An 18,474-nucleotide genomic window follows, 5' to 3' on the forward strand; every position below is an offset into this window, starting at 1 on the left:
TCCCTGTAACTGGATCAGATTAAGCAGATTAGCCAGTAGAAAGGGCTCTCTTCCATATGACGTTCTTTATTGGAACCAAAAGACTGTAATCTTGATTTTTAGATGTCAGCTAGTGGTGGTGTAATATACACAGCATTTGGTTCAAGCATGACATAGGAACTTTAATGTTAGCCCTTCCCAATATCTGACTTTGAAAGCATAATGTTGTTCTGTCACAGCTTTTGTGTGTAAAGGTTGAGTTTTACAGAATTACCTCTGATTTTGGATATCTTGTCATCTCAGTAGAGGTGAGATGTTGCAATTCAACACTTAAAGATGTAAACAGCATTAGGAGTGATGTGTGAGGCTGAAATGGAATTCTACAGTTTTGGAACTTAACAATGAAATAATACTTGGAATGAATCTTGCATCTACTAGTTGTTAATCACTACCTACTGAAGCAAAATTACATTGTGTGGGGACTCTGTCCTGCCTGTTTTGTCCCCTTTCTGGTATTTATGGATAATACAGAGGCTTTCATTAGATGACTTATGACCAAAATAACTGCCATCTTTCTCATACTTTGTGGTTCCATAAAGGTGGTGACGGGGAACAAACAAACAAACAAAAACGGGTTTTGTCCAACTCACAGCAGTGGCTTTTGAGAGCCAGGAATGTGTGTAATTGCTTGGCAAAAGCCCTGAGTACTACTGGTAAGAGGCTTCCTGTTACTTGGTAGAAACACACTCCTTTAGCGTGTCATCTAGGTAGATGTTCTACCTGAAGTTCTACAGGGCTGCATAAGGGAAATTCAGGATACTTGATGAGAAGTGCATGCCACAGCATTACAGCATATACCAAACGGTAAAGATGAAGCAAAATACACTTCATATAATTTTTTGTTTGTTTTTTCCCTGGGAAATATTATTTATAAAGTTTGACCCTGGTTAAATTCTCCCAAGCCTCCCAAAGAAACCAGAAGTAGTAGTTCTTTTAAAATACTTTGCATTGTGGGAGTGACTTATTTAAATGTCTTAGATTGGTTGACAGTGTTTGTGCAACTACTTCTTGCAATAATTTTTACTTGATTTGGAAAGAATGGTTCAATTTTGCTGACAAGTAGTATGTATTGTTCATAAATTTGCCAAGTATTCATCTCAAACAGGATTTGAATAAGAATTTTTGATATTTGGTATAAACAAAGCCGTATCTACTAACTTAAGTTTCTAAGCCAATTTTTCATGCTCCTTTGTGGATGTACCTGGATTTATTGTTATGCATACAGCAGAGAGAGTTCTGAGAGCTCTCTGAACTGTAATGAAAGTGCTCACATTGCTGCCAAATGTAGCTATGCGATGTAATTCCAGGATATATCGAAGCTGGATACTAATTAACATTTGGTGTTATAGTTAATAGAAGCCCATTCAAAGCAAACATGACTTTCTGTGTATGATATACTAATATAGAATAACACTTATGCCGGAAAGGCTGTGTATTCTGAAGACTTAAAGCATCTATTCCTTAAGGTGAATAAATGCAAATACAAAGTCAGAATTAAGTTTCATAAAGATAAACGTAGGTTATGAACACTTGTCTGCTGCATGAACATACTACTAGCTATTGATACCCAAATCCCTGGATATAGGGACTATATTGGACAGGGGATCAGATTAGGTCATAGCTTTAGCTCTTTGACCCCAAGTCTATCAACATTATATTCAAGAAGTCTGTGTGAGTAACACCTAATGTTTTTAAAAGTGGGATAATTCAAGTGGGAAGTACAGTGAAGTAGAATAACTGAGACTCCTAGTTTTATCTTTGGCATTAGTATAGAAATTTGTCTGTCAAGCTGGTCTGTAAAAATGTTTGGTTCAGAATTCAAAACAGATGGTTTCATTGTCCTGGTTATTCCCTGCTTGACAGTGTTTTGCTTTTCAGATTGTTTTAGTGACTGGTTTGACGTAATTGTAAATATTCTTCCGGCCTAGTCTCAAACTTTTTTTTTTTACATTCAACTACAACACTGAAGTCTTGGGCTTTACTTCCCTTGTTTCTCTTTCAGTTTTCTTTTTTTTGTGTGTGTGACAAGCTTTCCTTCCTAAACTGTGTGTTGTTTTCCTCTGCCCTATTTTCTAGCAAAAGTTTGTCTTAGAGATGTCCCTCTGTTCTTCATTGTTTCTCCTTTGCTGCCCGCATCTCCATTCTTCAGAAATTGGCATTAGTGATATTTTTCATTGAATGTCCACAGTAAGTTATAATACTATAAACCAATACTTTGCTTTTTCATCAGAGAAGTATAAGAAATCCCTGCAATTGTAGGTCTTATAATGGTGCATAATCCATGGTGATTAATAACTGTATACTGAAGATATGGACCAAATGGACTCCTTCTTTCTACTTGGGTATCTTACACGTATGGTTTTTAAAATAGTGTTAGGGCACATGAGAATAAACTATGAATGCCTCAACCGTGAGGAGAGTGGTGGTATTAATCCATGAATGCATGTGAGAAGTATGGCTTTTCTCAGGTTTTGAACACAAATGAGAGATAGATGCTCAATACAGAAGAGCAAAATTTCAGCTGTTTGGTTTGGCAAAGTATGTTCAGTGTGAGAAGACAGATTTCATTGCTTATGTGAATGCATGAAGCCATAAACTATTAATTTCAGCTCTCACTGAGAATTTGTAGGGTTGGTCATTACAAGTGGCTGAAAATAGTTAGATCACAATTTCCCATTTGGTAGGGAGAGAAATGACATGTCCAAGCGTCACTCAGGTTCCATGCACACATTTAACCATGCTTAACGTGAGTAATGTTCAAAACCATGTAGACTTCAAGTGATGTATCTTTTTTTTTCCTTTCCTGAGAATAATGTGGGACACTGTTTCCATTGTGTGTGGGGTTTTGGGGTGGGGTGTTTTTTTTTGTTTTCTTTCCAGTCTAGACTGAAGTTTGCAATTTTTATCCTAAGAACTCTGTGGTTTTCCACATGGACACTTTATCTCTGTATTACCTCTATACCATATCTTTCCAGGAATCTTCTTACTTGGGAAGAATTTATCTGAGGCACTGGGTTTAGTGTTTTTGCTAGGCAAAAATGAAATGGGATGTGTTTATGCAATGAAACTTGGAAATTTTGCTCTTTTTTTTTTTCTTCAATTTCCATCTTCTAAGTTTGGGTTAGAAGCAGTGGTACATACATGCAGGGTGATGTTGTAAATGTTTTGGCTTGTATGTGTAAATGTTCCTGTTTGAAAGAAAATATTTGCATTTTATGTTTCTTAAAGCTAATTGTATTGTACAACAATTGTGTAGTTGTAGTGTAAAACTTTGAGTCTTCAGTTCTGTTTAAAACTTTGAGGAACTATAGAGGGTTTACATCAAAAACACTTGTGTAGTATAGAAAGAGAAATTTTGGAAAGGCATAACCTGCAGGCAGGGTAGTTCAACCTACGTTCAGATATTCCCAGCTGTTTGGCAAAGGGATGTGAATTACTTGTTCTAGAATTTTCTCTACAATAAATTTTAGTCCTTTTATTGGGAAAGTATCATTCCAAATGTGTGATGACGAAATGATATCCTCATGACTTTCTAAGTGTGTAACTGCTAATTTGGCTTTTTTCCAATCAGAAATGTAATGAAAGGGGGAAAAAGGATGAATTTTAATAAATATATGTTCATATGCTCAGTTGCATTAACAAATACAAAAGTCAAATTATTCCCTCTTTGAAATTAGATGTATTATAGTTGGAAGTAGGTGTGGGAGGGTTAAGTTTGCTACAAAGTTGTCATTAGGTCTCCACGTCTTATTTTGTTATCTCTGGGATGTCGGTTTGCATTTCTAACTTGTGCACTTAGAATTTCAAACCTGATTTTTCTGTTCTTGAGAACAGATAATGTTGGGGGCTCAAATTCATATGATAACATGCAGAAGAAATTTATACTTAAATTTCTTGACATTAGTGAAGTATAGTGTTTCAACATAAAAGTTTAGAATAAAACAAAAACAGAACAGACTTCAACAACAAACAGTCTAAGCTGAAAGGCTTGTCTTCCTTCACTGATTTACTTAAAGTAAGCAGGAACTGTAAAAATATAACCTATGTTATCTCTCCCTATTAGATCTAGATTTTGTACATGAGTGTAGATGTTGGATCTTACCTTTCTGGAGTCTAGAGTAAATGGTTGTAAGTAGCAGCGTTGGAGGAGTGATGGTCTAAAGATGTATTTAAAAAGGAAAAAAAGCTGTCCTACAGGGATACTTTTATTTGTTTAGTGTTGTTTTTAAACATCAAAACACTGTGTTACTTTGTAAATATTAAAGGAAGCTTATTTATGTTAAAACAAAGCTATTTCCCTCATGATTAAATTGCTCTCAGAGCATGACAGAGGATAATTTAGGAGCTTTATCTTACATCCTACTGGTCAACTCACAAGCAGCTGTACTGCTCCTTCTCATTAAAGACAAGTAGAAACACAAATAATACGTATTAACATAAGTAGCTTTCCATACTGCTATTTTAAAGAACACACAGGATTAAAAAAAAAATGAGTTTAAAAAAAAAACAAACAAAAAACCCACCCCAAAACAAAACCAAACTTCGCTCAGTTTGGCTTTCCACACTTCAAACAAACCGTAATCCTTTCTGCTCAGCTAGCTTTTTTTACTTTCTTAGTCATGGTTTCAACATGTAGCTTCTTGAGGTGTTGCATAATGTTAGCAGACTTGGAGCTTGTTGGGCTGAAAAGCTCTGCAGTCTTTTCAAAAGAACTTATAGACTTGCTTAGTGATCCTGAATGTCACCACCTACGTTCAAGAAGAGCGTATGTAGATGATGTGTGTTGAACAAAAGTTTCAAGATAAATCAAAAATCCCTTGGTAGATTAGGTAGAAATCTACACCAAATCTACTCTTTTTAAAGGTTGAAGTGAAATAATAAAAAGTTAGCAAATGCCAGAACTATTTGCCTATGGAGCTTTGAATTTAATCCCCAAGTACGTATGAATTTTGATTTTTAATTTTTTTTATCTTCAAACATGTTTATATCTCTCTATTTTCCTCACAGGACACTACCTCAGTCAGTGCTTGATGTAGACTTGCTTTAGTGATAAATTGGAGCTGTGTAGGAAGGACCTCTAGTGTTTCCATAATCTGGGCTTCAGTTATTGCAGAAGGTGATGTTTACTGAATAAAGGATATGAAAACAAAAACAAATGTTAGTGTTAAGTATGCTGCCTTGAAGAATTGCCCTTGAATGCTGCTTTTGCTAAGTAGTTGTAACTGGTAATTGAGATGTAATGCTGATGTTTACCATTGTAATGGTAATTAAGATGTTTACATGTCATTTAAGACTAGTCACTGTTCTTTATTTTGTGGTGCTTAACTATGGCCTGATTAGCAGAAATGTGTGGAATTGCTTTTGCATCTGAAGTCAGGGAAAGCTGTGTTGTGAATATATGCTGATGTACACACTGGAAAAATTGAGCTTTACAAATTGGTACCCAAAATTAGTGGGCAGTTTTGACCCCTTGTGTGTTAACTTTAATCCACCGGAAAAAAGTCAGGATTCATACTATCTTGTTTAGTGTGTTTCACTTTCCCAGTACTTCAAGTATGAGAGCTATAAAGAAATCCTTGAAGAAATTAGGCTGTGTATTAAAACAAAGCATAAAGCTGTATATTAAACCACAAGAGAAATGTATTGAATTCTTGCTGAAATACACTGAAAAGGAAGTATCATCTATTTATGCTTAGAATAGCAAAAACAGTTAGGGAGGAGTGAGGAGAAAGTGAGCAATCCCACAGTTTTCCTGAAAATATAGGAAAGGACTGAATTAAGGATGTCCTTAACTTTTGACATTTTGGTAATGAAATGTGTGTAGCTTTAATGTTGGTCTTAAAGTATATCTCTTCATGTAGTTTCTTAGCTTTTAAAGCAAACTACAGATTGAAGTTTCATATACATTATTCACTTGATAACCCGTGGTTCACGGGTGGAATTAGACTCTTGTTCCATGCAGTCTTTATTGCTTGAGCTATGGCAGTAATACACAGCAGTAGTAGGTTGCTGTAGGTTGCTATTCCCTGTAGACCAGCTTTAGATTCTTTGCTGGTAAGTTTTGAAAGCTTAATGACAGGAATGTTGTAATTTGAAATGTGCTGAAGTGAACATGGACTACTCTGCCTGTGATATTTCTGCCATAAAAAAGCATTGCTCCCTTCAGTGTTTTTTCTTTTTTTATTTTGGCTTGACACAATCCTTGGTTTTCTCACTCTAGTAACAGGCTTCTTGGCTACCAAGTTGTGACTTCCCCTTCAAGATTGTGATTCTCCTCTTGCACTGACTTCATGTCAAGTTTGTTTGGTTGTGTGGTTTTTTTTCCCTCCTCCTTCACTTGCCTGCCAAAGCCTATTTTCTCTGTGACCCATTCATTTGAGCTCTCTAGTGCTCTGCATTCAAATTGGTTAGTAGCTTCCTTGGTTCAGGAGGAAGACTGAGATTGTAGACACACTATGAAGCAGTCCAAATCCAAAGTTGTTCAGACTGTGAAGCTTAGGGAGCACAGCTGGATTTTGGGGAGTTATCTGTGGAAAAATCTTAGACTCCCTTGAGCACATACAAACTGTTTTTTACAGTGTTGCTTTTTAAGTGGACCAAGCCTTTTGTTTGTTTTTGTTTGGGGAGCTGAAATAACAAAACCACCAATCCTTACAAAGAAGTTATTCTCTTGCTCAGTCTCAACCCCTGGCTCCTCCAAATCATAGTGTAACTAGTCTAAAATGAGCAACGTGTATCCCTTGGTGCTTATGAGGAAAAAATAAAAAGCAACTCTATTTTGTCCCCTGAGGAGGTGTGATGAGGTTAACCTCAACCCTACCTGTTTGGCAGAAACTATAAAATTGAGAAGAGCATATTCTGGTGAGGAGTGGCAGACAACCTTTCTAGGCTTCTCCTTTAATTATCTATTAAATGAGATAAAGGGTGAGATCGGTCTTGTCTCTTCCTGCCCTGTGTAAATGGAAGAGATTTGGAATATCCAACTTTTTTGCAACCTGGCTATTTGGATCTGGGGGTTAAAAAAAAAAAGCAAGCTGTATATTCAAGAACACACACACCCCCCCTCCCAATCATCCACATTTTTACTAATAATTGTGTGTTGTGATCCTGTCTTGAGGCAGGTTATTTGAAGAGTCAGTGCATAAGCTACTTTTGTTGTTGCAAGTCAAGTTCATTAACTTGGGGAGGGTCAGGGGGAAGAAAGGAGTCTTAAGTTACTGTGTACGTAACTAGGATGGGTTCTTATTTGACCTAAAGTCTGTCTTGATGCAGCAGCACAAGCCAGCGAGGAGACTGTCACATTTCGTCGTGAACGCAGCACATTTAGGCGTCAGGCAGTACGACGCCGGCACAATGCAGGGAGTAACCCTACCCCTCCTACATTGCTCATCGGATCACCCCTCAGGTAGGGTATCTAAATGTTCCACCATATTTAGCATGCATGCAGCAGACCACTTCTCCCCACACCCACCAGTGTTGCCAGAAAAGCACTTTTTACTTCCTTCCCCACCATAACCTCCTTGAGCTGTCACTGCATGTCACTGTGGGCTTGTTGAATTGTGCATGTATATGTGGCACTATTTTCAAAATGATCAGGATAGCCAGTCTCTAACATGTTATAGCTGACTTCAGATTGATAACAAAATGAACTAATGCTAACAAACTTAGACTCAGTGTTTTTTATCAAAAACATTAGAAACGTCTACTTTCAAGCAAGGAGAAAAACCTAAGAAAATAATACTCGCAAAAAAGGATTTTCTTTCCTTTAAGAAAGTAAGCATTAGGGACTAGTACCATAATCAGTTTTCATGTCTGTAGATAGTGAGAAATAAGCATAATAACAAAATGGCAGAACACTATAAAGAGCTAAATCGTACATGCAAAGGTTCCAAATCTAAAATAGGTAAACCATTGTATGAACAACCTGCAGCTTTTTACAGCAAAAGAGAAATAATGAAATAATAGCGATGCCTTTGTTATAGAATGCACGGTATTGCTCAGTATTAAATCTAATTGTGTGGCACTCTGCATGCCTTGGCAATGTTTAGAATGTACTGTATACATGTGTCCCAGGAGTCCTCAACCTTCACTGGCCCATTTGTTTACAATACTGAGCCTAGTAATATGTTACATACAGCAACTCTGTTTGGTCTGTCAGCTTGAACAGTAGAAGATAGCAACCACAATAAGTTTTTAAACTTGCTTTTTAAATCTTTCAATCCTGTGGTTGCCTACGATGTTGGAGAATCTGGTGGGCAGAACATTGCCTGTAGAGGAAGGAATGCTCCCCCATACATATCAAAGTAATTCTTCCTCCAGTTATATGATAAATATGCAGGAATAATAGTGTATGTTGTGTATTCTTAATGATCTTCCTTCATATGCTAAGCTGTCTTTTAATAATGGGAGCAGTCTGCGTTTGTATTTCAGGAATACTTGTGTAATTTTTTTAGCTGGAAAAAGCTATAGAAACTGAGCAAATAAAAATAAAATACTTTACAATAGAGGATGGGGGAGGAATCGTGCCACCTTTGTGGCACCACTGAAATAATCAAGGACTAAGTTTTTAAATTTTCCTCAGGCAGGAGGATTGCAAGAATAGTACCTAAAAATCTAACAAATGAAGGATTGACTTCTGCCACATCAAGGACTGAAACTAGTTAGATGTGTTTTTACTGGCTAGTGCAGTATGTAGCAGTAATAACATCACTTCAGATAATTTTTTGTTAAGCTTCTGGTCTTGCTGAACGTAGTTTGTTCAACTTTAAGTTAGTGATTTACTTCATAGTGAGGGTTGCTAAAACTGTGCATTCTCTTAGATTACTTTTGCTCTACTCTCCGTTGCATTCACTTGCTTCTGATATTTTTTTGTGTCGTCTTCTGTCTTTTTAAGAGGAGGGTAGTATAGTTTTGTGTATTGGTTCATAAGAGGCTGTGCAGACTAATCAGAGCTCCTTAACTGTGCATTGGGCAGAAAACAGTGAGTTTTCTTTCTCTTAGAAAGGTAGAAAGTAGGGCAAATAAAGGACTTTGTTTTAAACAGAGGCTGACAGATGCTTCATTTTCACATGCTAGTGCAGTCATTAAGTTTCCCATGGCTTAAGCTGGACTTCAGTGAGAGATCATGAGAAAACTGAAGCTGGTGGAAGTAATTTTTTAAGCAGACAAGATGTTCGAGGGTGAAAAAGCGGAACAAATATTCTAGCCTTGTATTTCCTCTGTGCATCTTCCAGTTATCTAAATTTGTTCCTTTCTAAATAAAAAAAACCCAAAACTCTGTACTTTCTCTGACATAATGACACACACTATAAAAAAAATACTTGTATTATAAACATATGTTCAGAATTGAATACTTAGTGAGGTTACTTTGCTCAAGGCATTGTTTGTGATGCTAAATGACTGTCCCTTGGGGTGGAGTTAAATTGCCTTAGTCCAACCAAACACCAAAGTGCTTTCAGATTTGTTTGACACAAATTCCATTTGAACTACCAACTGTGCAATGTATCTGAAAAATTGTATTTATTACTCTTCTGATTTGTAGATGAATAGTCTGAAAAAACTTCCCTTTATTTGGGTAGCTTAATTTTTAGCGTAAATTCTATGTGTTGCTGGAAGAAGAAACCCTTAAAAGATTAGGGGGGGAAAAAAAAAAAATCACGCATAAGGAAGAAATGTGAAGAAATACAGAGATTCTTTAGCCAGTTACCACCAAGATCCGTTCAAAATATCACTGCAACTGTGCTGGCATTACTTGTATGTGCTAGTGGTGAGCTGCCTCGGTCTAGTTCCCGATATTGCTAATCCATATGACTTCAGATGTTAAACTTCTAACAGCATTAGATTTACTAATCTTCAGTTGCCCTGATGTTACTACTTTGTTATTCTTGCCAGCGAAACTTTAATTTCCTAATCTTCTAACTCTGGCATAAAATTGGATGTTGTGGGGATGTTCCTTTAGAACCTGTTGAGTTCAACCTGATTTTTTTTTTTTCTTTAAATTTCCTATCCATTATTGCAATGACTTTTCACTTCCTCTGGAATGTTTAGTAAAAGAGACAATGGCGTTATATATGTGTGTGTTTGGCAACGGTAGACACTTAAGTAAAACCTGGTCTAGTAAATTCTGCTGGTTTGATGCTAAATTAAACACAAGTACTTTGCCTGGTAACTTAAAAAACAAACCCCAAAACCCATCAGAAAACAACCAACCATCCCTGCTTTTGTCCTGCCTAATGTCAACAGTGTTTTGGGCACTTTAACCATAAGTATGCATTGGCATCCTATGTAGTCAATGGTGTATGCATGTGTGTCTGATACGAGAACATAAGTGACTGTCTGAAGCTGAATTTTATTTTTATAATTATTAATTAGGCAGAGAATAAATGTATTTCTTGCGTACCTGTGCAATCTGTTAATGTAAATGTTTTGGAGTTTTTTTATTGTGACAGATATGGATAACCACTGAAAGGGCAACTTTGTATATACCTTTTGATACATAGCTACTATTTAAGGGAAAGCAGTATTGTTTAGCATTGTTTTGGTGTTGCTGATAATACTTAAGGGAGACAATGAAGGCTGGCACATCTGTGAGCTTCCTTAGGGCTTTTGTTGACACGTAGCTCACTGAAAGCCTTGTGTACAGCAGCAGAACACCAAGTTTAAAGTTCAGATTAAAATGTTAGAATACAATAAATAATGAGTTGCAATTTCTTACCTCATGAGCTGTGTGCATGTCTGCTTTATTTTGCATGAGCTTTTTTAACATGTTAAACTTATATCCATATTTTGTTTTCCAGTGGTGCTATGACAAAAGAACTGAAAAATACATGTTCTAGAAAATATTGTTAAAAGCAAGTACATCAGATATAACCCCTCAGCTCTTAGTAAGATCTTGCTTTTTCAGTTGCCTCACTTGCCAACTGTAGCATCACGCTGTAAACAGTGAAATGTTAAAAGCAACAGGTGATAAAGATTGTTTTTTCAAAAGAGAGTGTTTAACATATTTTCCATAGCCTTTAAAATATAAGTCTGTCTAAACAAAATAATTTCTTAATTTTATCACGTCCTACAGCTGACTGTGATGTAACTTCTTTAAGTGCACAAAAAGAAGGATAATAAAAACACTAATCTTGCAGAATAGGCGTGATATACAAGTGTAAATGTCATGTATTCTGACACTTTGCCATGTTTAATACTAAACAAGCTATTAAAAAAAAGCCTGACTGTTGAATAGCTTTATAAAATAGTTTTGCAATGAGAAGGCTGTGAAGAGGAAAAATAACATTTTTCAAGCATTGTCTACTCATATGGCTGTAAACTTACAAACTTCTGAAGCCCAAGTTGACTTTTAAAACCTGTTTTTTGGTGCAGGTATGTGTCTGGGTATAGAAGAATTTCTTTGTGGTATTAATACTGAGTAATAAAGTTTTTGCTGTACTGTCAAAATAACTTTAAAATAGACTTAAAACTTTTACCAATAATTAATTTGTTAAAAGCATTCTTAATATGTTCAAAAAAATTCTGAATCCAAATGTTTAACTACAGTTATCTGCAAGGTCTGTGGTAGCGTATGGCTACTAACAAAGCTTAAAGACATTTTCTAGTTAGACTGCAGATTAATAGCAAGAAAGGTGATGTTACTGTGACCAAGGAAACCTCAGATGGTCAACTAAACAGTTGATCAAGTCATACCTCAATGAGCAAAAAGGACCCTAACTATTGTGAGAAGACTGGAATAGTCACTACTGTATGTAGGTGATACCTTGGGTTAGTCTACAATTAGATTAACCACCAGTAATTTGCTTTTGCGCTCACAAATTAAGACTAATAAGAATATACTTGACGGTGACTTGGGGAGATGTTAGAAAGCAACACTACTTCTAAGAAGTAGGACAGGAAGTGTATCTCTAGATTACTGACATAACTAGTGTCCAAATATTCTGTTACACGGACCTCATGGGTTGTCTTAACCCTAATAAGTGGCTTAATGCTATACTCTTTGAAGTTTGCCTCTTTGAACTAAAGTCTTGTTTTGCTTCGCTTCTAGCTATTTTTCCTCTTCTTCCTGGTAATGTGTCCCCAATCCGTGTTTTCTCGTAGCCTTCAAGATGGTCAGCAAGGCCAGCAGCCCTCCTCCCAGGTCAGAGTGCAGTCCCGCCCCCCTTCCCAGGCAGCTGTGCTCGGCGCTAGCGCCTCCTTGCTGGTGAGAAATGGGAGTGTCCACTTAGAAGCATCACATGCCACTGCATCTGCTGTAGGCGGTAGCAGTTTGCACGATGAACTTGGTATGCAGGCCTTATGTAACCTTGGTGACATGGAAGTTTTAATACGGCAGATATATCGGTAATAATGCGGTGAAAATCAGCTAACCTTAGCTTTGTTTCTGAATCTTGTAGGTGCGTTTCTTAGAAGGCCATATTGCTCATAAATTCCTTGCCTTTCACAGTCACCTTTCCAGGCACTTTCTCTAACAGATGCACGATGGGAAACACCCTAAGGATGCCTAGGTACAAATAGCGATGGTGTGAGAGCTTTCATGACTTGAACAATGTAACACATGTAATGCGTAAGTTTTCTTGCATTGTCAGGGGTAGTTGGGCAGAGATTGATACCAACTTTGAGGAACTTCTGGTTCCTGAAAAAAAATATTTGTTATGGTCCCTAGGAATTCTTGATCTTACTTTTTTAGATGAGTCTTGCTTAGCTGCTGCTTAAAAAAGAAATACTCATGTAAATGAGAGTGCTTTACTTTTCATGTACACCTTAATTTAGGAGCTTGAGACCTGAAGAAAATCTGGACTCTTTCTTATATCAAATGCCATCATTTCGTGGAGACTTACAGTGCCCCTTAGTTCTTCATGGTCCATTTTATGTAGTATTCTTAACTATTTATTAACTTTTATGCAGCTAATAAAATTGCTAGGGAGAAGGAAGTTAAGATGGTCATAAGTGACTGATCTCCTGTGACACAGTAATGCAGGGGAAGATGTGGAAAAATTCCTGGCAGGGATCTCTGCAGCTATCTATGCATGGCCTGAATGACTTAAGACTTCAGCATTAATACGGAATTCTTCCTCGAATTATTAAAATGGGCATCTTTAGAAGTGACAATTATTAGTTGACAGTATTTTGAGCAGCTGTCAGCTGTAATAACTTAAAAGTACAGGTTAGCTTAGAACACTGACAAAATACTTGTTTCAGACCTTACTGTAACCCGGGACTAAAAGATAAGTGAACTATCATCTTATTCCACTAGTGGGGAAGACTTCAAGAGTTGCCAGGCTGTGGTACTCCTTTAATGAGTTTGGCTAACAAGTTGCCATTCTTCTGCACCATCGATCTGTAGTATAAGGAAAAAATGAATATAAGCAAAACTGAAAACCCTGACATTCTCTGAGGTGTTTTGTAAAATTTAACTACAGTTGTGCCAAATACACACAATCTACTTACCTGATAATTTTCATTTTTAGAGTCTGTGGCTCTACTAGTTTCTAGATAGAAAAATTGAGACATGCCTCAATGCTTGTATGTATCTCTGAACTATGAAAGCTTATCACATGAAACTACAGATTTCTTTATTTAATTTAGACTCTCTTCTTTGAAAAAATACTGGAATATAACTCTGAAGTTCAGGGATACTGGTTATATCTATCCAAGGTTAATGTTGAGATTTATTCTTAAAGCCACCATTACTGTATTTGACGGATTTGCTTCATTGTACCCAAAATAATACAATCAAGTTTTACAGAGTTCAAGATTTAATACACAATCTAGTTAAGTCTGAGTTATTTAAGAACTTATATTACTATGTTGTAGTAGAAATCAAAGTGGATCACTTAAGAAATACAGCATTGCATTCAGGCTCTCTAAAAAGGCATATTCATTGCACTTGGCGTGTATTGGAGTCTTCAGAAACTTATACAGCTAAATTCTTCTGAAATTTTGTGTCTGCTGTGCTTAGTTATATGAGGCAGCACACTGCCTTTGGGATGCACAAAACTTCCAGGATCTGCTCAGTTAAAAATCTGATGTATAATAGGGATTTATTCCTGATTTGAAGCTCTGAGCATCTGTTAGAAACCTTCCATGCGTGAAAGCAGCTATTATAGACAAGATCTGTTTTCATTCTTTTAGGAAAATCAAATTTTCTAGCTTGTGTAGCAGGCTTTGTGTGATAGGTAGTATTTTTTGTTAGAGTCAGATAGTTGGCAAAATGGTGCAACAAGAAGAGAGAGTATCTTTCCTTATAACTGGTACATGGTCTCTTGTTTGAGTTGTTTTTTCTTTGGTTGGTTGGGTTGGTTTTGGGTTTTGTTTGTCCTTTGTCAGGGGTGAAGTATTACTACTGCTCTGTGTTGCTGAAGTCTAAGGCTGTTGGTTTTGCTCTGTTGTCCCAAGATAACTCACAGTGAAAGATGACCCTGTTACTTTAGATTGTATGTGGTTTGGGAGCGGGGGAGGGTAGCAGTTTGTTTTTTCTTTAACTTCTATTCTGATGCTGATCAAAGCAATGCAGGCCATACAACCAATTCTTTGTCACTGTGGAAATCGCTGTGACTGCCCAGGGCAGAAAAAATACTGAAAATAGAGGCTGGGGAAAAGATACGGAAACAAAACCTGATTTACAGCAAGTGGAAATATAAGTGACAAAAGTAATAGATGGTGTTATAGATCTCTACAATGCATATAGAATTTCAGTAAGAAAAGAAATTCTTATTAGCGTATTCCAGCGCTTCTGGAAGACAAATAGGGCATATGTTAATTTATGTTAAAAGCCCCCATGTTTAGGACTCCTTTTTTTTGTGCACCAATGCAGTGTCTTGCTTCTACATTCTTTCCACTTATGTGTTGATGTCAAGCTGCAGCTCTTAAGACACACAATTTTTATTTTGTTGTTTGTTTTAAAGATTCGTGTCTGTAACTTGATTCTGGTGGCTTATTTTATGAAGGATGAACCTTACTGTATTCTACCTAGCCTACATCCAGTCTGGTGACTATACGGTCGTCTTTAACTGGGTATTGTCCTGAGAGTAAGGCAGGAGATGCTTTGAGGCATTATCTTTAGTCTTCCAGGTTCGAAGTAGAAAGACTTTTATCAATTACGTTGTTGTTTTGTGAGGAGTGAGAGGGAAGGAACTTGAAAGGGTGGAAAAGGAGCTTAATGTGGACCAGTAAACATGAAATAAATCATAGGAGGAATGCAGGACGGAAAGGAAAGGTGGCAGACCAAATGCCATGATTATAGGCAGGATGATAATATGAATCCAGAAAGCAGCAAAACACATACCATGACTTAAGTGAATGACAGTCTTCAGAGCACAGTGTGGCAGTAGTGATGCCTTTTGTTCTCACTAATACCTGATTCTTCAGACATGTAGGTGATGGGTGGGATTTTTCAGTCCTTGCAGCAAAGGCTGTAGGTGGTACAATTTGTGAAGTAGTTAGGAATCCAAGTACTGAGTATTAGAACAGATGCCCAGTTTCTGAAACTGGGGTGAAATAACAGCCTCTTGTCCTCAGCTAGATGATGATTTTTTTTTTTTTTGAGGAATATTGCTTTTGTGATTAAAGAGAACTGGTCATCTGGAGCTTTGTAATACAGTTACACTGCTATGCTGGACTTCTGGTTTTATCACTTAAATGCAAGTGATAATCTTTCAGTTTTATTGAAGTATTTTAGTTTATGAAGGCAGTTTGGATGGTCTTGAAGATCAAAACTTTTCTCTAAATACAAATATATACACTGATCACTCATTGGATTAAAAACAATTTAAAATCAGTTTGTCAATACCTTTTTATAATTAAGTAGGCTTAATTTATTTGGGACGGATGGGGGAGTATTTTCAAAGGTACGAGTAGAAAATAAATACGTCCCACAGTTTCTATTGAAAATATCCCTGTTGTGGAATTCTGCATAATAGGTAAGTTACTCTTTTGACAAAGTTCATATAGAAATAAAAAATGAACCACTTTGAAGTGTTCTAACTGGAAACTTTATAAGTCTTCATACTGCAGCTGAAGGTAAAATTTTGACCTTTGGAAATGATAGCTCCTTGCACGCTACAGAGTATTCAAATTCTGATGGCTGCTTTGGTTTTGCTGACTAGGATTTAAATATTGTCATTAGTAATAGATGAATATATCTTAATGATATAATGATGACGTAGGCTTCAACGTGTCAAAAAGCGTTAGCAATTTTCAGAACTAGTTTATGAGAGGTTTAAAACAAAGTAGTATTTATTAGATGGAAAACTGGGAAATGTGCTGAAAATAACTGGGCTGAGAAAACCATCAGAGCACCATTTTAGTTGGATTCTGGGCCACTTAAGTCTTCCAGGTTTCACCTGTGTATGCTCATCAGCCTGTTGCTTTCATTGATTGCCATAACAGTGGTAACACCAGTTTGTACAGTGTGAACTGTTACGTGGTTGTCTCTGGACTTGGTGACGAGACATTTTTGTCTTTTGAAACAAGTTTCCTTGTTTCAAAGGAAGTGCATTCATCTTTTCCTCTTTTCATGTCAGAACAAAGATGTATTTTGGATTTGTGTGCCTGAGTGTCAATGACTTGGTTTTGTTATTTTTGTAACCTGGTACAAATAGAATATTGCTTGGGTGACTTTAATTTGCTAAGAACTCACAGCTCTCCCTTTGAGCGGGGTGGGGGAAGTTACAAGCATTTCTGTTTAGTGGACAAACATGCCACTCGCTGTATGTCTTGATTTGAAAAATAAACTTTTGAGTCTGCCATTTGTTCACAACTTGATAAAACTGTAGTCCTTAGAGAAAGAAAAAAACTTTCTTTAAGCTTCTTCAGTGTGATGCTGTTAAAAATATTTCAGAGAATGCTGTGGGAGAGCTAGGAATGGAAAGGAGAGAAAATTACTAGGGTAACTAAAAACGCTAGGTATATCCATACATTTTGAATCTTGTGAGCATTGGGATCCTTCGTTAGAGTTTGAGAGTGCTGTGAGGAAGCTGCTGTTACCTCGCACAGTTCAAGAAGTATTTAATTGATGGGACTTTGGAGCTCAGCTGTAGGCTCTCCAGTCACACCTTAGGGTTTGCATCCTCAACAGCACCGAACAGTCCTGTCATCTTTTCTACTTCGGATGAGTTGAGGCTTTTCTGGAGGGCCTTTCGATCTTTAAATAAAAAAAAGGGGGGGGGGGGGGGGGGGGGGGGGGGCAAAAAAAAAAAGGGGGGGGGGGGGAGAGAGGGACAGGCAACTTTGTTTTATTGAGAAGCCATGCTTTTCTTGACAGAGAGCTAACTTTCAATAGGAAGCCTATATAAGTAGGGGGGGGTGAATTGCAAGTATGGCAAAACCTGAGTCTGTTTTGTAGTTTGCATGTAAACAATTGGAATTAAGTGTTTTGTTGGTTTGCTAAGTCTCTGTTAACCGGGTTTGTTTCATCCCACCACAGCCATGCAGTACTTACAGCAGCAACACAAATGCAGTAAATTTTGACAGATTCAAAGATGAGTTGGATGTGAGGGAACTGTAGATATTTTCTAACGTGAAGTGTTTTATGCTGAATTTTTTTCATAGTTTGACACCCTTCTCAGACATTTGACATGAGTGTAATATTTGTTTCAAAAGAAGTTTACTGAACTATATCTGATGTATTATCTCAGCCCAAGAGAATGGGAAGTTATATCTTGCAAGCAGTATATTCTAATTTCTGTGACTAGAATGTCATTAATTTAAAAATCAGAAAATTTAATTTCCAGGCTCTCAGTTCAGTAGTACAAAACATGATGAATTTAACCCTAACTTGCTTGTCTCTTTTAAGGACTGGTTGCACCGAAGATTTTTCGGTAATAAGTTATGCGTAATTTTGTCCTGACTAGAACCTCAAGTGTGTTATCTAATACCTTCATGTTTGTTGTTGAAAATTTTTTTTTACTGATGCAGTGAGAAATAGTCCTGTGTAACTGAGGTTATTTATTAGTTGTGGGGAGGAATATTCCTAATGTCTTGCACTAGTTTAAATTTAAAACCTCAATAACAACTGTTTACTACACTATGCTTTAAAAAACAAAGGATATCTAACTAAAGCGCTTCATTAAAATCTTAACTATTGAGGAAGAAAAACCTAACAAGTGAACTTTCTACTTGTATTTCCTTACAAATGCCTATAGCAGATGTAATTAAATATTGAGAGAGAGCTGTTGCGTTACTGAGCTCTGACGCACGCTGTATGTGACTCCTGAACTATGTAGCTGACTGTCTTGTCAGAATGGTTGGCCTTAGCACGGCTGCGGTATGTGTCTAGTTGGTCTGAAGTGCCCCCTCTGAGGGTAGAAAGATTTATGAAGATATCTTCAATATACCAGTATTTTTTCTGTAGTTTCACTGGTTTTAATTATCCAGTTCGAGGTTCTTAACCTTGCTTTCAAACACTTCTAAATAGAGCTTGATCATCTGTGGGTC

The 18,474-nt window shown here is 36.9% G+C and overlaps 1 protein-coding gene across 3 annotated transcripts in view; it reads left to right on the forward strand.

The window, feature by feature from the left end:
* PCNX (pecanex homolog (Drosophila)) overlaps nucleotides 1-18,474 on the forward strand; it is an 80,661-nt gene that overhangs the window by 18,312 nt on the left and 43,875 nt on the right. For 2 of the 3 annotated variants that reach the window (XM_009319180.1, XM_009319179.1), the window contains exons 6-7: nucleotides 7,312-7,444; nucleotides 12,139-12,323. In XM_009319180.1, the coding sequence (XP_009317455.1) occupies nucleotides 7,312-7,444; nucleotides 12,139-12,323 (318 nt within the window). The remainder of the gene's footprint in view (nucleotides 1-7,311; nucleotides 7,445-12,138; nucleotides 12,324-18,474) is intronic. The other variant, XM_009319178.1, reaches the window with a different exon arrangement.

Source organism: Pygoscelis adeliae, unplaced genomic scaffold (genome assembly GCF_000699105.1).
Source record: "Pygoscelis adeliae isolate BGI_AS28 unplaced genomic scaffold, ASM69910v1 Scaffold22, whole genome shotgun sequence".
In the NCBI taxonomy this organism is placed as follows: domain Eukaryota; kingdom Metazoa; phylum Chordata; class Aves; order Sphenisciformes; family Spheniscidae; genus Pygoscelis; species Pygoscelis adeliae.